The sequence below is a fragment of the Nerophis lumbriciformis genome, linkage group LG32 (genome assembly GCF_033978685.3).
Source record: "Nerophis lumbriciformis linkage group LG32, RoL_Nlum_v2.1, whole genome shotgun sequence".
In the NCBI taxonomy this organism is placed as follows: Eukaryota; Metazoa; Chordata; class Actinopteri; order Syngnathiformes; family Syngnathidae; genus Nerophis; species Nerophis lumbriciformis.
The window spans coordinates 11183341-11201490 of NC_084579.2; the positions used below are offsets into that span (position 1 = coordinate 11183341).

At 42.2% G+C, this 18150-nt stretch overlaps 1 protein-coding gene across 3 annotated transcripts in view; it reads left to right on the top strand.

Moving 5' to 3' along the window:
* Window positions 1-18150, top strand: part of rfx3 (regulatory factor X, 3 (influences HLA class II expression)) — a 49215-nt gene that overhangs the window by 15995 nt on the left and 15070 nt on the right. Inside the window, exons 2-9 of one of the 3 annotated variants that reach the window (XM_061926928.1) lie at window positions 3835-3947; window positions 4028-4116; window positions 7416-7674; window positions 15056-15130; window positions 15288-15469; window positions 15529-15648; window positions 15724-15773; window positions 15903-16048. In XM_061926928.1, coding sequence (XP_061782912.1) covers window positions 3840-3947; window positions 4028-4116; window positions 7416-7674; window positions 15056-15130; window positions 15288-15469; window positions 15529-15648; window positions 15724-15773; window positions 15903-16048 — 1029 coding nt within the window. In that variant the 5' untranslated portion in view covers window positions 3835-3839. Of the gene's footprint in view, window positions 1-3834; window positions 3948-4027; window positions 4117-7415; window positions 7675-15055; window positions 15131-15287; window positions 15470-15528; window positions 15649-15723; window positions 15849-15902; window positions 16049-18150 lie in introns of all 3 variants that reach the window. The other 2 variants (XM_061926927.1, XM_061926929.1) reach the window with 2 other exon arrangements.

Sequence of the window (18150 nt, forward strand, 5' to 3'; positions counted from 1 at the left end):
TTATTCATAGTTTTGATGCCTTCAGTGACAATTATTTTTAGATATGCGTATTGGGGCAAAACAAATGTATGTTGAAAAACCCCTTGTCATTTTTTTTCCTTTACTGTGACCCTGATCTTAAAACCACACCCCACCCTCTCCAATAGTATCACAATTTATCTTTTGAAATTGTTATCTGTATCTTAAAGTTGTCACTACTATTTTTTTTTCCAGAAATGGTCCAAAATAAACTTCATGATCATTATAAAGTTAAAGTTAAAGTACCAATGATTGTCAAACACACACACACACACACACACACACACACACCCCCACTAGGTGTGGCGAAATTATTCTCTGCATTTGACCCATCACCCTTGATCACCCCCTGGGAGGTGAGGGGAGCAGTGAGCAGCAGCGGTGGCCGCGCCCAGGTATTATTTTTTGGTGATTTAACCCCCAATTCCAACCCTTGATGCGGAGTGCCAAGCAGGGAGGTAATGGGTCCCATTTTTATAGTCTTTGGTATGACTCGGCCGGGGTTTGAACTCACAACCTACCGATCTCAGGGCGTATTTGTTTGTACTCAATCTCTAACACAACAGTGAATAAATACATATTAAATACATATACAAATAAAGTTCTCATGAATAAATACTTAAGTAAGTTATGATTCCCATAATGAGCTGATTAAGATCAATAAGGTTCGAGATGTTTATCAGGATTCTTCTTCCTTGAGCTTTGTAAACACTTGAATTTGAACAGCCTCTGAAACTGATCATATCAGTACATTGAGTTCTTCGCTTAATTTAATTCCACATACTGATATACTAAAGGTCATAAGTGTTGTACGTGCTTACAAATGTTTTAAATTACACTTTTCCTCCGAGGTTATATTTCTCTTTTATTGAGAAGAATTGTTGAACATTCTTGGGTAGCAGGTTATAGTTCAATAAACAAAAGGATTTGCCAACATTATGCATTATTCTAACTGTCCTTTTTTGTAACACGGCTAGTGAATGAAGTGTACTTTTGTAATTGTTTCCACATATTTCTGCACAATGCCTCAGATATGGTAACACTAGCGAGCAGTAGAGAATATGGAGTGATTTTTGGTCCAGAATATAATTACCATTTTTTGTTGTTGGAATATTTTTTGCTACCTTATGTTGTATATTTTTTTATGTAAGATTGTCAGTTCATTTTCTCATCTATTACACCCAAAAATGTGATTTGTTTTCTCCTTTCAATGTCTACTCTATTTGTGTTTGACTTTCTCTTCTACTGTTACCGAATATCATTATTTTAGTTTTACTTGGATTTAAAGAGTCTGTTTTTGTCGAACCAACTCTTTAGTTTTGTTAAAGGGGAACATTATCACCAGACCTATGTAAGCGTCAATATATACCTTGATGTTGCAGAAAAAAGACCATATATTTTTTTAACCGATTTCCGAACTCTAAATGGGTGAATTTTGGCGAATTAAACGCCTTTCTAATATTCGCTCTCAGAGCGATGACATCACAACGGGAAGCAATCCGCCATTTTCTCAAACACCGAGTCAAATCAGCTCTGTTATTTTCCGTTTTTTCGACTGTTTTCCGTACCTTGGAGACATCATGCCTCGTCGGTGTGTTGTCGGAGGGTGTAACAACACGAACAGGGACGGATTCAAGTTGCACCGGTGGCCCAAAGATGCGAAAGTGGCAAGAAATTGGACGTTTGTTCCGCACACTTTACCGACGAAAGCTATGCTACGACAGAGATGGCAAGAATGTGTGGATATCCTGCGACACTCAAAGCAGATGCATTTCCAACGATAAAGTCAAAGAAATCTGCCGCCAGACCCCCATTGAATCTGCCGGAGTGTGTGAGCAATTCAGGGACAAAGGACCTCGGTAGCACGGCAAGCAATGGCGGCAGTTTGTTCCCGCAGACGAGCGAGCTAAACCCCCTGGATGTCTTGGCTCACACCGTCCCTTATGCCACCGAAGATGATCAAGAGAAGAATATCGACCCTAGCTTCCCTGGCCTGCTGACATCAACTCCAAAACTGGACAGATCAGCTTTCAGGAAAAGAGCGCGGATGAGGGTATGTCTACAGAATATATTAATTGATGAAAATTGGGCTGTCTGCACTCTCAAAGTGCATGTTGTTGCCAAATGTATTTCATATGCTGTAAACCTAGTTCATAGTTGTTAGTTTCCTTTAATGCCAAACAAACACATACCAATCGTTGGTTAGAAGGCGATCGCCGAATTCGTCCTCGCTTTCTCTCGTGTCGGTTTCGCTTGCATACGGTTCAAACCGATATGGCTCAATGGCTTCAGTTTCTTCTTCAATTTCGTTTTCGCTACCTGCCTCCACACTACAACCATCCGTTTCAATACATGCGTAATCTGTTGAATCGCTTAAGCCGCTGAAATCCGAGTCTGAATCCGAGCTAATGTCGCTATAGCTTGCTGTTCTATGCGCCATGTTTGTTTGTATTGGCATCACTATGTGACGTCACAGGAAAATGGACGGGTGTGTATATAACGATGGTTAAAATCAGGCACTTTGAAGCTTTTTTTTAGGGATATTGCGTGATTGGTAAAATTTTGAAAAAAACTTCGAAAAATAAAATAAGCCACTGGGAACTGATTTTTAATGGTTTTAACCCTTCTGAAATTGTGATAATGTTCCCCTTTAATTTCTTAGCTTCTGTGTGTTCTTTCCATTACAAAACATGGTTGTATCATCAGCAAATAGTACTAACTTTAAGTCCGTTGTAACTCTACACATGTCATTTACAGTCGTGGTCAAAAGTTTATATACACTTGTAAAGAACATAATGTCGTGGCTGTCTTGAGTTTCCAATCATTTCTACAACTCTTATTTGTTTGTGATAGAGTGATTGGAGCACATACTTGTTGGTCACAAAAAACATTCATGAAGTTTGGTTCTTGAGCGAAACGATGTTAATTAATATTTTAAATGTATGTATACATTTTTTTTGCCTTTTTAAAGAGAATCTTATCATAGCAAATTTAGCAAATTATATGATGGCCACGCCCTCCCCCGCCACAAGTATCTTGGGCAATCTCGGGAAAACTCTCAAACCTCTGCCTTGTTTTTAATGAATACTTGGGACTACTACGCTACAGTATTTTAATGTTAGTCGTTATGGTGGTATTTGGGGAGCCATGTGTTTTGTGAGGTGGTACTTGGTGGAAAAAGTTTGAGAACCACTGGTCTGTTGTTTTTTATTGCTAGTGTGTCACTGATAATCCTTTGTCGTCAACGATTTTTTTTTTTTAACAATAACCAAATTGCTGGCTAAGATGGGTAATTACTAATGAGCTGTAACTGGTTTTGCCAGTCTGATAGGTGGTGGCATGAAGGCTACGTTCATACATCGCTAAATGGGAATATCAAAACCGATTTTTCTCCACCCTTACTCTGGTGGGGGGGGGGAAGAAAGCCTTGATGCATTGTAGTAAACCCTACAATGCCTCAAGGGGAAGAATAGGAATATTAAATGAGGACTGGTCAGGAAGTCACATCACTCCTGGATATTACTGAGAACCATAATCTACATTGTAGATAAAGTGTGCAGGCGCTCCACTGTATGCATCAAATACCAAAAGCAGGGTTTTTTAAGGTCTTCCAAGTGCAGTGACTCAAAGAAGATGAGAATAATACATGCGGACTGATAAGAAAGTGAGGTCACTCATGAATATTACACTCAACAGAAAATCTAAAATTGTTGTAAAATAGGCAGTCAGTCCGGTAGTAGTCATACTTGAAAGGTTTATCCGCATTGCACCTGAATCTGCATTTAGCATGGCTGTAAATGTCGTCTGTCTAATTAGGCGCCATGCAGACCCCTGAAGCAGGCGCTGACTCCACCTCCACCGTCCCTATCCAGACCAGCGTGCCTGTCCAGCCTGCGGGCTCCACCCAGCAGCTGCCTGTACAGCAACAGGTAACATCACCACGGGTGAACACCGCATATATATTTCAGGATCTGCATCTTTAACGTGTTCCTTGGCCGTTGCATTCCAGACACAGACTGTTCAACAGGTCCAGCATGTTTACCCAGCACAGGTGCAGTACGTGGAGGAAAACGGCAGCGTCTACACCAATGGCAACATGTGAGTCACGGATTACAGCCTGTTGGCTCACCTCTGGAGAGTCTCTTCACGCTTGTCATTCATGTCACTAGCACATGACGTCGGCCAGAGCGCGATTTGGGCGCCGTCACCTGAACATGACCAGAAGTAGGATTCTGGTTTTAAGTGGCTCAGCGGCGTTCCTCCCCCCTGAGGGGGCGGTGCGACGCGGTGCCACTAACGAGCTAAGACTTGCGTGTTTGACTCCAGCTACTGGTGGCTTCAATGGAGTAGTTTTGGACAGCGGTGTCCAAACGTTTTCCAACAAGAGCCGGCCACATCTGAAAAGATGTGCCGGGCATTTGATGTTCTTCACATTAGTGTTTATAAAACACGCTAAAACCAATCTGACATTGGCCAAAATATGCTAAATATTACTGTATTTTTCGGATTATAAGTGGCAGTTTTTTTCATAGTTTGCGATTTATACTCTGGAGCGATTTATGTGTGAAATTATTAAACACATTACCGTAAAATATCAAATAATATTACCGTATTTTTCGGATTATAAATCGCTCCAGAGTATAAATCGCACCGGCCGAAAATGCATAATAAAGAAGGAAAAAAACATATATAACGTATTTTTCGGACTATAAGTCACAGTTTTTTTCATAGTTTGGCCGGGGGTGCGACTTATACTCTGGAGCGACTTATGTGTGAAATTATGAACACATTACCGTAAAATATCAAATAAAATTATTGAGCTCATTCACGTAAGAGACTAGACCAGGGGTCGGCAACCCGCGGCTTTGATCATTCTGATGCGGCTCAGCAGCTTACTTGCTGAACCCCCCAATTTTCCCGTGAAACTTCCAGATTTCAGTGCCTTTCGCAGAAAACTCCCGGGATTAATATTCACCGATTTTCACCCTTACAGCTATAATAAAGATGTGCCATGATAGTACAACATTTGGCACCCTCTACAAAATGTATTAACAACGTGCCAGCCCAACATTTGTTATACAATATGCATCTTCTGCTTGCACACGTAAGTGACAGCAAGGCATACTTGGTCAACAGCCACACAGGTTACACTGACGGTGACAATACAAAACAATTTTAACACTCTTACTAATAATGCGCCACACTTTGAACCAAAACCAAACAAGAATGACAAACACATTTCGGGAGAACATCTGCACCTTAACACAACAGAACAAACACCCAGAATCCCATGCAGCCCTGACTCTTGTGGGCTACATTATACACCCCTGCTACCACCAACCCCCCCACCCCAACCCTGCTCCCTCACACATCAACCAACCCCCCCCCCCTCCTCTCTCTGTGCGTCGGTTGAGGTGGGCGGGGTTTGGTAGCGGGGGTGTATAATGTATCCCGGAAGAGTTAGGGCTGCATGGGATTCTGGGTATTTGTCCTGTTGTGTTTATGTTGTGTTACGGTGCAGATGTTCTCCCGAAATGTGTTTGTCATTCTTGTTTGGTGTGGGTTCACAGTGTGGCGCATTATTAGTAAGAGTGTTAAAGTTTTTTTTATACCGCCACCGTCAGTGTAACCTGTGTGGTTGTTGACCAAGTATGCCGTGCTGTCACTTCCGTGAGCAAGCGGAAGCCCTATACAACGTGTGGCTGATCAGGCACGCATGACGCTGTCAAGCGCCAATCATTTAAAACCCGCGTGCCGCACCAGCTTTCAAATTCCATATTAAGGTGTGGGCAGCGTGTCTGAGACCACTGGTTTATACATAGCACAAAGCAAAAAAAAAACTTTGTATGCAGTGTTATTTCATTTAAAATTTCAAAAATGTTTTGCGGCTCCCATTGTTTTCTATAATTTGTGAAACTGGTCAAAATGGCTCTTTGACTGGTAAAGGTTGCCGACCCCTGGACTAGACGTATAAGATTTCATGGGATTTAGTGATTAGGAGTGACAGATTGTTTGGTAAACGTATAGCATGTTCTATATGTTATAGTTATTTGAATGACTCTTACCATAATATGTTACGTTAACATACCAGGCACGTTCTCAGTTGGTTATTTATGCCTCATATAACATACACTTATTCAGCCTGTTGTTCACTATTCTTTATTTATTTTAAATTGCCTTTCAAATGTCTATTCTTGGTGTTGGCTTTTATCAAATACATTTCTCCAAAAAATGCGACTTATACTCCAGTGCGACTTATATATGTTTTTTTCCTTCTTTATTGTGCATTTTCGGCCGGTGCGACTTATACTCTGGAGCGACTTATACTCCGAAAAATACGGTAAGTCGCACTAGAGTATAAGTCGCATTTTTGGGGGAAATTTATTTGATAAAACACAACATTATTGGTATCGGTTTCAAAAAGTAAAATGTATGACTTTTTAAAACGCCGCTGTGTACAAGAAAGGAAGGGAGAAGTACAGAGCGCCAATAAACCTTAAAGGCACTGCCTTTGCGTGCCGGCCCAATCACATAATATCTACGGCTTTTCACACACACAAGTGAATGCAAAGTGGTCAACAGCCATACAGGTCACACCGAGGGTGGCCGTATAAACAACTTTAACACTGTTACAAATATGCGCCACACTGTGAACCCACACCAAACAAGAATGACAAACCCATTTCGGGAGAACATCCGCACCGTAACACAACATAAACACAACAGAACAAATACCCAGAACCCCTTGAAGCACTAACTCTTCCGGGACGCTACAATATACACACCCTGCTACCTCTTACCCACCCCCCTACCTCAACCCCACCCACCTCAACCTCCTCATGCTCTCTCAGGGGGAGCATGTCCCAAATTCCAAGCTTCTGTTTTGAGGCATGTTAAAAAAAATAATGCACTTTGTGACTTCAATAATAAATATGGCAGTGCCATGTTGGCATTTTTTTCCATAACTTGAGTTGATTTATTTTGGAAAACCTTGTTACATTGTTTAATGCATCCAGCGGGGCATCACAACAAAATTAGGCATAATAATGTGTTAATTCCACAACAGTATATATCGGAATCGGTAATTAAGAGTTGGACAATATCGGATATTGGCAAAAAAGCCATTATCGGACATCTTTAGTTGTCACCACTATTTTTTTCCAGAAATGGTCCAACATAAACTTCATGATCATTATATAGATTCACCCGGTCACAGTTTCAGATCGATTCAGACTCTGGACAAAAAAATCTGCAATTAGCAGCATTTATGTAAGGGTGTCGCACATCAGTGTTATTTTGTGTCATGACAGATACATGTCAAGAAAATCCATTAATAACAAACTAAAAGGCAAAAAAAAAACTTTTATGAATTGTTTCCGCTGCTCTCTTCCTGACAGACGAACCTACTCGTACTCGGAGCCACAGCTGTACAGCCAGAACAGTGGGGGAAGCTACTTTGACACGCAAGGGAGCTCGTCTCAAGTGTCCACGGTGGTAACCTCCCACGGCATGGCCAGCAACGGCGGAGGGGGCAGCGGAGGCATGAGCATGGGCCTGACCGGGGGTCAGGTTATCAGCGGCGGCTCCGGGGCCTACCTCATGGACAACGCCGGAGCCCACCCTGCCACCCAGACTGCACGGGCATCCCCGGCTACTGTAAGTAGCACCACACCTGGCCTCATGTCTCGCTAACCTTCCAGGCCCATCTATAGTGTGTTTTATGGGGCTCACATCTTTCAAGCTTTTCTTACCTGCAGTAGTACACTGGACACGCTGAATTAGCACTGACACACAATTTACAAAACCCAAAACCAGTAAAGTTGGCACGTTGTGTAAATGGTAAATAAAAACATAATACAATGATTTACAAATCCTTTTCAACCTATATTCAATTGAATAGACTGCATAGACAAGATACTTAACGTTGGAACTGGAAAACTGTTATTTTTTTGCAAATATTAGCTCATTTGGAATTTGATGCTTGCAACATGTTTCAAAAAAGCTGGCACAAGTGGCAAAAAAGATTGAGAAAGTTAAGGAAAGCTCATCAAACACTTATTTGGAAAAATCCCACAGGTGAACAGGCTTATTGGGAACAAGTGGGTGCCATGATTGGGTATAAAAGCAACTTCCGTGAAATGCTCAGTCATACACAAACAAGGATGGGGCCGAGGGTCACCACTTTGTCAACAAATGCGTGAGCAAATTGTCCAACAGTTTAAGAACAACATTTCTCAACAAGCTATTGCAAGGAATTTAGGAATTTCACCATCTACGGTCAATAATATCATCAAAATGTTCAGCGAATCTGGAGAAATCGCTGCACGTAACATTGAATGCCCGTGACCTTCGATCCCTCAGGCGGTACTGCATCAAAAAGCGACATCCGTGTGTAAAGGATATCACCACATGAGCTCAGGGACACTTCAGAAAACCACTCTCAGTAACTACAGTTGGTCGCTACATCTGTAAGTGCAAGTTAAAAGTCTACTATGCAAAGCGAAAGCCATTTATCAACAACACCCAGAAATCCCGCCCGCTTCGCTGGACCCGAGCTGACCTAAGATGGACTGAATTTGGTCCGTCATATCATCAAAAGGTTCCGAGAATCTGGAGAAATTTCTGCACGTAACCGATGATATTACGGACCTTCGATCCCTCAGGCAGTACTGCATCAAAACGCAAGGCATGGGTAACTTACACATCTGTGAAGGCACCATTAATGCTTAAAGGCACATACAGGTTTTGGAGCAACATACTGTATGTTGCCATCCAAGCAATGTTATCATGGACGCCCCTGCTTATTTCAGCAGACAATGCCAAGCCACGTGTTACAACAGCGTGGCTTCATAGTAAAAGAGTGCGGGTACTAGACTGGCCTGCCTGTAGTCCAGACCTGCCTCCCATTGAAAATGTGTGGCGCATTATGAAGCCTAATATACCACAACGAAGACCCCGGACTGTTGAACAACTGTACATCAAGCAAGAATGGGAAATAATTCCACCTGAAAGGCTTCAAAAGAGTATTGTTCAAAGGAAAGGCCATGTAACACAGTGGTAAAAATGCCCCTGTGCCAACTTTTTTGCAATGTGTTGCTGCCATTAAATTCTAAGTTAATGATTATTTGTAAAAAAAAAAAAATTAAGTTTCTCAGTTTGAACATTAAATATCTTGTCTTTGCAGTCTATTCAATTGAATATAGGTTGAAAAGGATTGGCAAATCATTGTATTCTGTTTTTATTTCTGATTTACACAACATGCCAACTTCACTGGTTTGGGGTTTTGTATATTCACTGGCCACTTTCAAGACCTTGAAAAGTGCTAGCCTCTATTATATTTTTCCAGAAAGCTAAGGACCGAGGGTGTCGGACTTCCACCTTCACTAATAGTCTTATTTTGTATGTTCCAGAGAACCAGCATCCTCTGCAGTAGACTTTTGATTTTGGTCTATTTATTTTGTCAGAGTTACATGAGCGCACTGCTGTTTTTAAGAACCCTCTGCAAAACAAGCTAGTCAAAGATCAGCTCTGACAGCACTCTAACCTTTTCAAGAAATTACTGTAAAAAATTAGTCTCTCACAAGTTTCTTTTAACAAGTTGCATACCCCAAATGATGAAAAAGAGAGGACCTAAAATAGGACTTTAGGAACACCATTAGTACAACTAAAGACGTTTACAAACGACTACTGACAACATCTGAAGTAAACAAGCTCCAGCAACACTTTAGTTACATACAGTAAATCACATTACGGAAAAAATGCGCGACTGCCAAAAAGGAAATTAATAAATTGGTGCCTTGAGGAATGTCTCAGTTTTGTAAATCACAAGTTTGGACCTCGGTGTTCAATGTTTACTAGAAAGTGTAAAATTACAAGGCAAAGGGGAGGAGATCTTGCCCCAAGTGGAGGAGTTCAAGTACCTCGGAGTCTTGTTCACGAGTGAGGGAAGAGTGGATCGTGAGATCGACAGGCGGATCGGTGCGGCGTCTTCAGTAATGCGGACGCTGTATCGATCCGTTGTGGTGAAGAAGGAGCTGAGCCGGAAGGCAAAGCTCTCAATTTACCGGTCGATCTACGTTCCCATCCTCACCTATGGTCATGAGCTTTGGGTTATGACCGAAAGGACAAGATCACGGGTACAAGCGGCCGAAATGAGTTTCCTCCGCCGGGTGGCGGGGCTCTCCCTTAGAGATAGGGTGAGAAGCTCTGCCATTCGGGGGGAGCTCAAAGTAAAGCCGCTGCTCCTCCACATCGAGAGGAGCCAGATGAGGTGGTTCGGGCATCTGGTCAGGATGCCACCCGAACGCCTCCCTAGGGAGGTGTTTAGGGCACGTCCGACCGGTAGGAGGCCGCGGGGAAGACCCAGGACACGTTGGGAAGACTATGTCTCCCGGCTGGCCTGGGAACGCCTCGGGGTCCCACAGGAAGAGCTGGATGAAGTGGCTGGGGAGAGGGAAGTCTGGGCTTCCCTGCTTAGGCTGCTGCCCCCGCGACCCGACCTCGGATAAGCGGAAGAAGATGGATGGATGGTATGCCAATGTGGTCCAAGTTCCTCTCTACAACAGGAGGGTCAACATCAACGCCTTTTGAGACATCCAATTTCCAAAAGAGGAAATCCTGAGATTTTCCAACAAACTTTATATTCATTGTATTAAGTTGATGTTATTCTGCTGGAAATGTATGTTGGTGAAGCTCCCACACTTTGGATAACGAAACTGCAAGCAAAATATGTCCACCGCACCTTGTCAGGGACATATTCAAAGTAGAATAAGTACATTGTAATAGCATAGTAATTATGACATGTACATTTTAGAAAGCTTTTATCCATCCATCCATTTTCTACCGCGTATTCCCTTCGAATTGCGGGGGGCGCTGGAGCCTATCTCAGCTACAATCGGGCGGAAGGCCGGGTATACCCTGGACAAGTCGCCACCTTTTAGTCTCTTTCTAAAAAATATATTAGTTGATAGGAAAGGAAACTTGTAATCAATACTCCTTGTCCTTCACTTGTTCATGCGCGCAAAAACCTGTGAAAATAATTTGTTTTTTTCATAAAGCATGAAAATGACAGGAGAGATATAAGAGGGTGGATACATTGTGAAATGTCATTAAATAACCTTATTAATTCAATACATATCAAGGAAATTCTGTAAAAAAATCAGGTCCTTTTTCCCGCATATAGGAAAAAGTTACCAGTTAAACAGTTTTGTTCCATTCTAACTGCTGAATAAAAAATCAATCAATCTAATGTTATAGAGACACAGCTGCAAACATCTGCAGAGACATTGCTCAATTCTGCTGTTGCTATTCCACATATTGGGCTTACACTTCACTTTGACTTTCCTTTCATTGACACTCTTCCTTTTCCCAGCAGACTATCACACTTGTTTTCCATTTGTGCCTCGCTTTCTTTGGATTCTTTTTTTTTTTATTATCCTGGTCAGAATCACAACATTCTCTATATCTTCTGACTTCTGGCTTTCTCAGTTTTTTTGAGCTCATTCCTTTAAAAAGACAATTCAAAATGTTCACTCACACATTTTAGATTGCCTTTCCAGCTAAACTAGGCTTGCCTTCTAAAAAAATTTTTTTTAAACTGGTATCCCCAGAAAAGTGCATTTTGTACACTCTTACTATGTATAATATGTACTGTTATAACATGTAGTTTTATGTGTACGTTTACAAATGCCGTAATATATGTAACACAATCAGCATATGGCCTAAACAATGCACTTGTCCACCCTGTCAGCACGCCTCCAATGACCGAGAAGACATCTTTGGATGATCTTAGCATTTAATAAGGTTATGGTGGACTTTGAGTTAGCAACATGAATCCGTTTGCAAGCTAACCGTATAACATTTAACCATACTTGCCAACATTGAGACCTCCGATTTCGGGAGGTGGGGGGAGGAGGGTGGGCGTGGGCGTGGTCGAGGGTAGGGCGGGGGTCGTGGTTGGGGCGGAGGCGTGGTTAAGAGGGGAGGAGTATATTTACAGCTAGAATTCACCAAGTCAAGTATTTCATATAAATAAGAAATACTTGACTTTCAGTGAATTCTAGCTGAATATATATATATTTATTTTATTATATATATATATATATGTATATATAAATAAATACTTGAATTTCAGTGTTCATTTATTTACACATATACACACACATAACACTCATCTACTCATTGTTGAGTTAAGGGTTGAATTGTCCATCCTTGTTCTATTCTCTGTCACTATTTTTCTAACCACGCTGAACACCCTCTCTGATTATGCATTGATGTGTGGCACGCACAAAAGTGTTTCATCAAATGCATTAGAGTCTGGAATCTTCCATCTCTCCCGAGCATGGCCCAAAACCGGTCAATCTTTGCTTCCTGAGGAAGATCTTCAGTGCCAAGCACTTGGTAGTCCACTACTTCTTCCCGGAGGCTATCCAGGTCCAATCGCAGCTGCGGCTTGGAACTTACAAGCTGTTATGAGAGTAGCGTATGTGTGGCCCTTTAATAGGTGAACATGTGAGGTGAGTGACGTCAGTGAGTGTGTGGGCGAGAGAAGAGAGGGAGCGGTAGCGTGAGTGCGGGCAGGGACTAGTTTGTTTTGTGTTGGATTGGCTGTGTGCAAGCAATCAATAAAGCAAGATTTGCAACTAATCGCCGGACTCAGGCAGGCAAAGCGTATTTCTTCATCTTACTCGTCGTCGGCGTCGCCATGGCTGTATCTTCCTCGTTCTTCTGCTTCGTCTCCTTGTTGTGTGCGCAGTTGTGCACTGCACTCTCTAAAAGCCGTTTGTTATTGATGTTATAGATGGCAGTATTGTCCTGTTTAAGAGTGTCACAACATTGCTGTTTACGGCAGACAAACTGCTTTACGGTAGACAAAAACATGACTGCTGTTGTTGTGTGTTGTTACCGCGCTGGGAGGACGTTAATGAAACTGCCTAACAATAAACCCACATAAGAAACCAAGAACTCGCCCTCCATCATTCTACAGTTATAATGTGTTTGGGCAGGCACACTGTTTATATCGTGGGAAAGCGGACTCAGGTCCGCATGGAACTGGAGGAGGCGTGGCCTCCAGCTTTGCCTGGATTTCAGGAGAAAATTTGTCCCGGGAGGTTTTCGGGAGAGGCGCTGAATTTCGGGAGTCTCCCGGAAAATCCGGGAGGGTTGGCAAGTATGCATTTAACAAATTTATTTAAAATTTCTAAAAAGCTTTTGTATTACTTTTTAGTTGTTAATAAGCTTGACATGTGATGAAAATGTCAAAATAATACTTACTTTTCAACTATCCACGTTTAAAAGACACAATGTTGGTAGTAATGTCACTGAAAACCTGAGAGGTTGGGCTCATAATGTTCCAGGGACATTTGCAAAATGATTATGAAATAGAATATAAATCACTATAATGACTCATTTTATCAAAGAAGTGGTTGTGGAAAATAAAACCAGGTAAAAAGAAATTGATGTTATATCCTTTAACCACTGTAGTGCGCAATTTGTGGGACATGCCAAAGTTACATACATTATTAATGAAAAAAAACAATGTATTAAATTAAGGCAACATATTTTAAGAGACCTATTGTTATATTAATGTGTGTAAATGTTTGACCATTTATAATAAGGCTTCAGAGTTGTATTTTTTTGCTTCCTTTGAATAGTGATGAGGACACCAAAGGCACTTTATATTGATATTGACTCAGGAGTACTCAGGGGGAATTTTTTTTTTAGGAATTTGCTGCAAAAATGTTTGTCTCCCAGGTTTTGAGCCGATATGGTGTCATTCCCGGGCCGGATTTGGCCCCTGGGCCGCCAATTGAATAGCCCTGCTATATTCTAATCTATTCATTATGTGGCTGTGATTACATTTACTATTGGGGGACACTTTACCACAAAACATACATAGAGCAGGGGTCTCCAACTTTTTTTGCACCAGAGACCAGTTTAATGTAGGCATTATTTTCATGGACCGGCCTTCCAGTACTGCAAAAATAAGTGCATGAAAAATACAACTCACCATAACGCTGAATTAGTGGGAGACCTTGGTTGGTTTCTTTGCGATGAGATGGAATTAGATATGGTATGCAGTAGGAAGGGGATTCATATTCCTCCAGTCGTTGCAATTTACCTGACACATGAAACGTGACGAATTGGGGGGGATGTATTATCCAATTTAGCCGCCAGACGGCAGAGTGCTGAATATCTTAATATGTGTTTTGTGCTATTCCAACTTTGACCACAGTGTCAGTTGCTATGTAGAGTGGCTCTTTCAATCATTTTCAGCAGACTGCATCGCAAAATGAATAACCCCCACCTTCCCCTACGCAAAATCCACCCAGGAATGAGCCATATAAATCCCTTCCCTACTGTATACCATCAACCTGCCGGGGATTGCAGATGGAAATTAGCCTTTGTCTACAATCTGGAACATTTGCATACATGTTCATTGCGAAGACATAACAAGTGGCAAATTCATTTTCCGAGTTCTATTATTCATCTATGAACAAGCTAAATGGTGTGTCTAGTGGGAGAGGCGAAAGTTGAGTCAGAGAAAATGTGGTGGTTTATAAATTTACAAAAATTGTGCCACACGGTGGCAAATGTGTCATAGACTAGTACCTGAATTGTAGCATCCCAATACTAAAATAAATACTTTTTTTAAGAACCTTGTACCAAATTTAATGTAAAAGTGACAAAGCATGACTTCAGTTTCCGAAGTTTGATTATCATGCAATTTGTAGTCTTGTTCGGTCCTGTGCAGCGGGTGATTGTAACAGTTGGATGTGTACCAGAGGAATCTGGAAGGGTTAGTTCTCTGCAAGTATAGCATTGCTAACTTTCACATGAGACGCCTTCATATGTCTTAACTAAGCAAATATGTTATTTTATGTCCAGCTCTACTCGGGTTTACAAGCGCTTGCTCTGAGGTGAAGGGCTTTTGCCGAGGCTTTCTTTGTCACTCCATTATTTTGTTTGACTCTTCCTGGCTTTTGTTTTTATTTCCCTCTTCTTACATTTTGTTGTCCTGTGCTTGGTGCGTTGTCAGATTGAAATGGCGATTGAGACGCTCCAAAAATCTGAGGGTTTATCCAGTCAGAGAAGCTCGCTACTCAACAGCCATGTAAGTTGCTGCGCTTTGCCTCTTTCGGTTTTTTCCTGTCTCTCTTGCTTCTTTTGCCTGCTTTGCTTATTTTTTTTTTTTGAGGGGGGGATTTGAATTACAGACAGGCAGCCCTACGTCTTTTGTGTGTTGTTCAAACTGTTTTCCGCCCCTGCAGCTGCAGTGGCTGCTGGACAACTACGAAACAGCAGAGGGTGTGAGTCTACCGCGATCCACCCTCTACAATCACTATCTGCGCCACTGCCAGGAGCAAAAACTGGACCCGGTGAACGCAGCCTCCTTTGGCAAACTCATCCGCTCCATCTTCATGGGACTCCGTACAAGACGCCTCGGGACAAGGTACGCTCTCGTGGCCCGGACGCCCTATCCGCCTTTGACGTCGGCGTTGCGTCTTGCAGGGGGAACTCCAAATATCACTACTACGGAATACGTGTCAAGCCTGATTCGCCGCTCAACAGACTCCAGGAGGACATGCAGTATATGGCCCTCAGACAGCAGCCGGTCCAGCAGAAACAGAGGTAGACTCTCCCGTGCGCGTGCACACACGCAGTAACTGGTTTGAGGACAATAAACCCAAAGGCGGACCATTTCAGATTCAAGCCAGTGCAGAAGTTTGACACCAGTCCGGCAGAGAACTACTCAGGTGGGGGTCTTAACCAGCCGGGTGCAGCTGAGCAGACGATTATCGCACAGAGTCAGCACCACCAGCAGTTCTTAGGTCAGTCGCAGCCGCATAAAAATGACCCTGACTGTCTTCTTAATGACTCCGTAGCAACCGATTTAACTGTCGTCATGGCAACAGATGCATCGCGGGCTCTGCCTGATTTTGTGGAGCTGGACTTGGGGCAGAGTAACGCAGAGAACATCAGCCCGGAGGACGTGAAAGCTCTCCAGTCACTTTACAGGGAGCACTGTGAGGTTAGAGCACGTTGTCTTGCTTTGCACGCTTTTGCACTAATACAGACCTAACACGCTTTTTGAGGAGAAAAAACAGAAAGAAACCAAAGCAATTATTTCCTGTTAGAAATAATGTAAATGCAATAAATCCGCTGCCCCCTCCCTCTTTAACTCCCGCCCACAACTGCACTAACATGTCATCATCAAAACTCACTTTTTTAATTGAATCTTTAAAGGGGAACATTATCACCAGACCTATGTAAGCGTCAATATATACCTTGATGTTGCAGAAAAAAGACCATATATTTTTTTAACCGATTTCCGAACTCTAAATGGGTGAATTTTGGCGAAATAAACGCCTTTCTAATATTCGCTCTCGGAGCGATGACGTCACAATGTGACGTCGCATCGGGAAGCAATCCGCCATTTTCTCAAACACCGAGTCAAATCAGCTCTGTTATTTTCCGTTTTTTCGACTGTTTTCCGTACCTTGGAGACATCATGCCTCGTCGGTGTGTTGTCGGAGGGTGTAACAACACGAACAGGGACAGATTCAAGTTGCACCAGTGGCCCAAAGATGCGAAAGTGGCAAGAAATTGGACGTTTGTTCCGCACACTTTACCGAAGAAAGCTATGCTACGACAGAGATGGCAAGAATGTGTGGATATCCTGCGACACTCAAAGCAGATGCATTTCCAACAATAAAGTCAAAGAAATCTGCCGCCAGACCCCCATTGAATCTGCCGGAGTGTGTGAGCAATTCAGGGACAAAGGACCTCGCTAGCACGGCAAGCAATGGCGGCAGTTTGTTCCCGCAGACGAGCGAGCTAAACCCCCTGGATGTTTTGGCTCACACCGTCCCGAAGATGATCAAGAGAAGAATATCGACCCTAGCTTCCCTGGCCTGCTGACATGAGGGTATGTCTCCAGAATATATTAATTGATGAAAACTGGGCTGTCTGCACTCTCAAAGTGCATGTTGTTGCCAAATGTATTTCATATGCTGTAAACCTAGTTCATAGTTGTTAGTTTCCTTTAATGCCAAACAAACACTTACCAATCGTTGGTTAGAAGGCGATCGCCGAATTCGTCCTCGCTTTCTCCCGTGTCGCTGGCTGTCGTGTCGTTTGTCGGTTTCGCTTGCATACGGTTCAAATCGATATGGCTCAAAAGCTTCAGTTTCTTCTTCAATTTCGTTTTCGCTACCTGCCTCCACACTACAACCATCCGTTTCAATACATTCGTAATCTGTTGAATCGCTTAAGCCGCTGAAATCCGAGTCTGAATCCGAGCTAATGTCGCTATAGCTTGCTGTTCTTTCCGCCATGTTTGTTTGTGTTGGCTTCACTATGTGACGTCACAGGAAAATGGACGGGTGGTTAAAATCAGGCACTTTGAAGCTTTTTTTAGGGATATTGCGTGATGGGAAAAATTTTGAAAAAAACTTAAATATAATAAGCCTCTGGGAACTGATTTTTAATGGTTTTAACCATTCTGAAATTGTGATAATGTTCCCCTTTAATGCTATTACTTCATTCAATGCATAGTTGTTTTCTCTTTTGAAGTGAATAACTGTTATTGCTTTATTGTATTCTATTAATTCCACGTTTGTCTGATGTATTATAATTATTTGATTGAGAATAATCATAGCTTTACAATGTGAGATAAGTATATATTACAATTTAAATGGATCAAAGAACATTCAACATCACTTTTACCTTTCCTGATGACTCTGAGCAGAAAGGGAGCAAAGGAGGGAGAGCAACACATACGCCACCTTAGTACTCAAGTTCTTTCTTAAATTCAATAGTGTTTTTCACTTTCTTTATCAAAACGCCAGCACTCGCAGCTTTCTTTGGGCCCAAGGTGGCTTATTTAGAAGTTGTACTCAATTAAAAAGCATCAGTGAGACTGAAGCCATGCCATCCATGTCCACACAAACACGGAGAGTTTCAAAAACACATATTTGGCGTTAAAACAATCTCCATCCACACAAGTGTAGTTTCAAAAGTGTCTATGTCTACACACAAACACATACACCTGCTGTCATGCACATTTTATCCAATCAGAAGCTTGGAAAAAGCACCAATAGCTGACTTGGTGGCATTACACCTCCTATTATG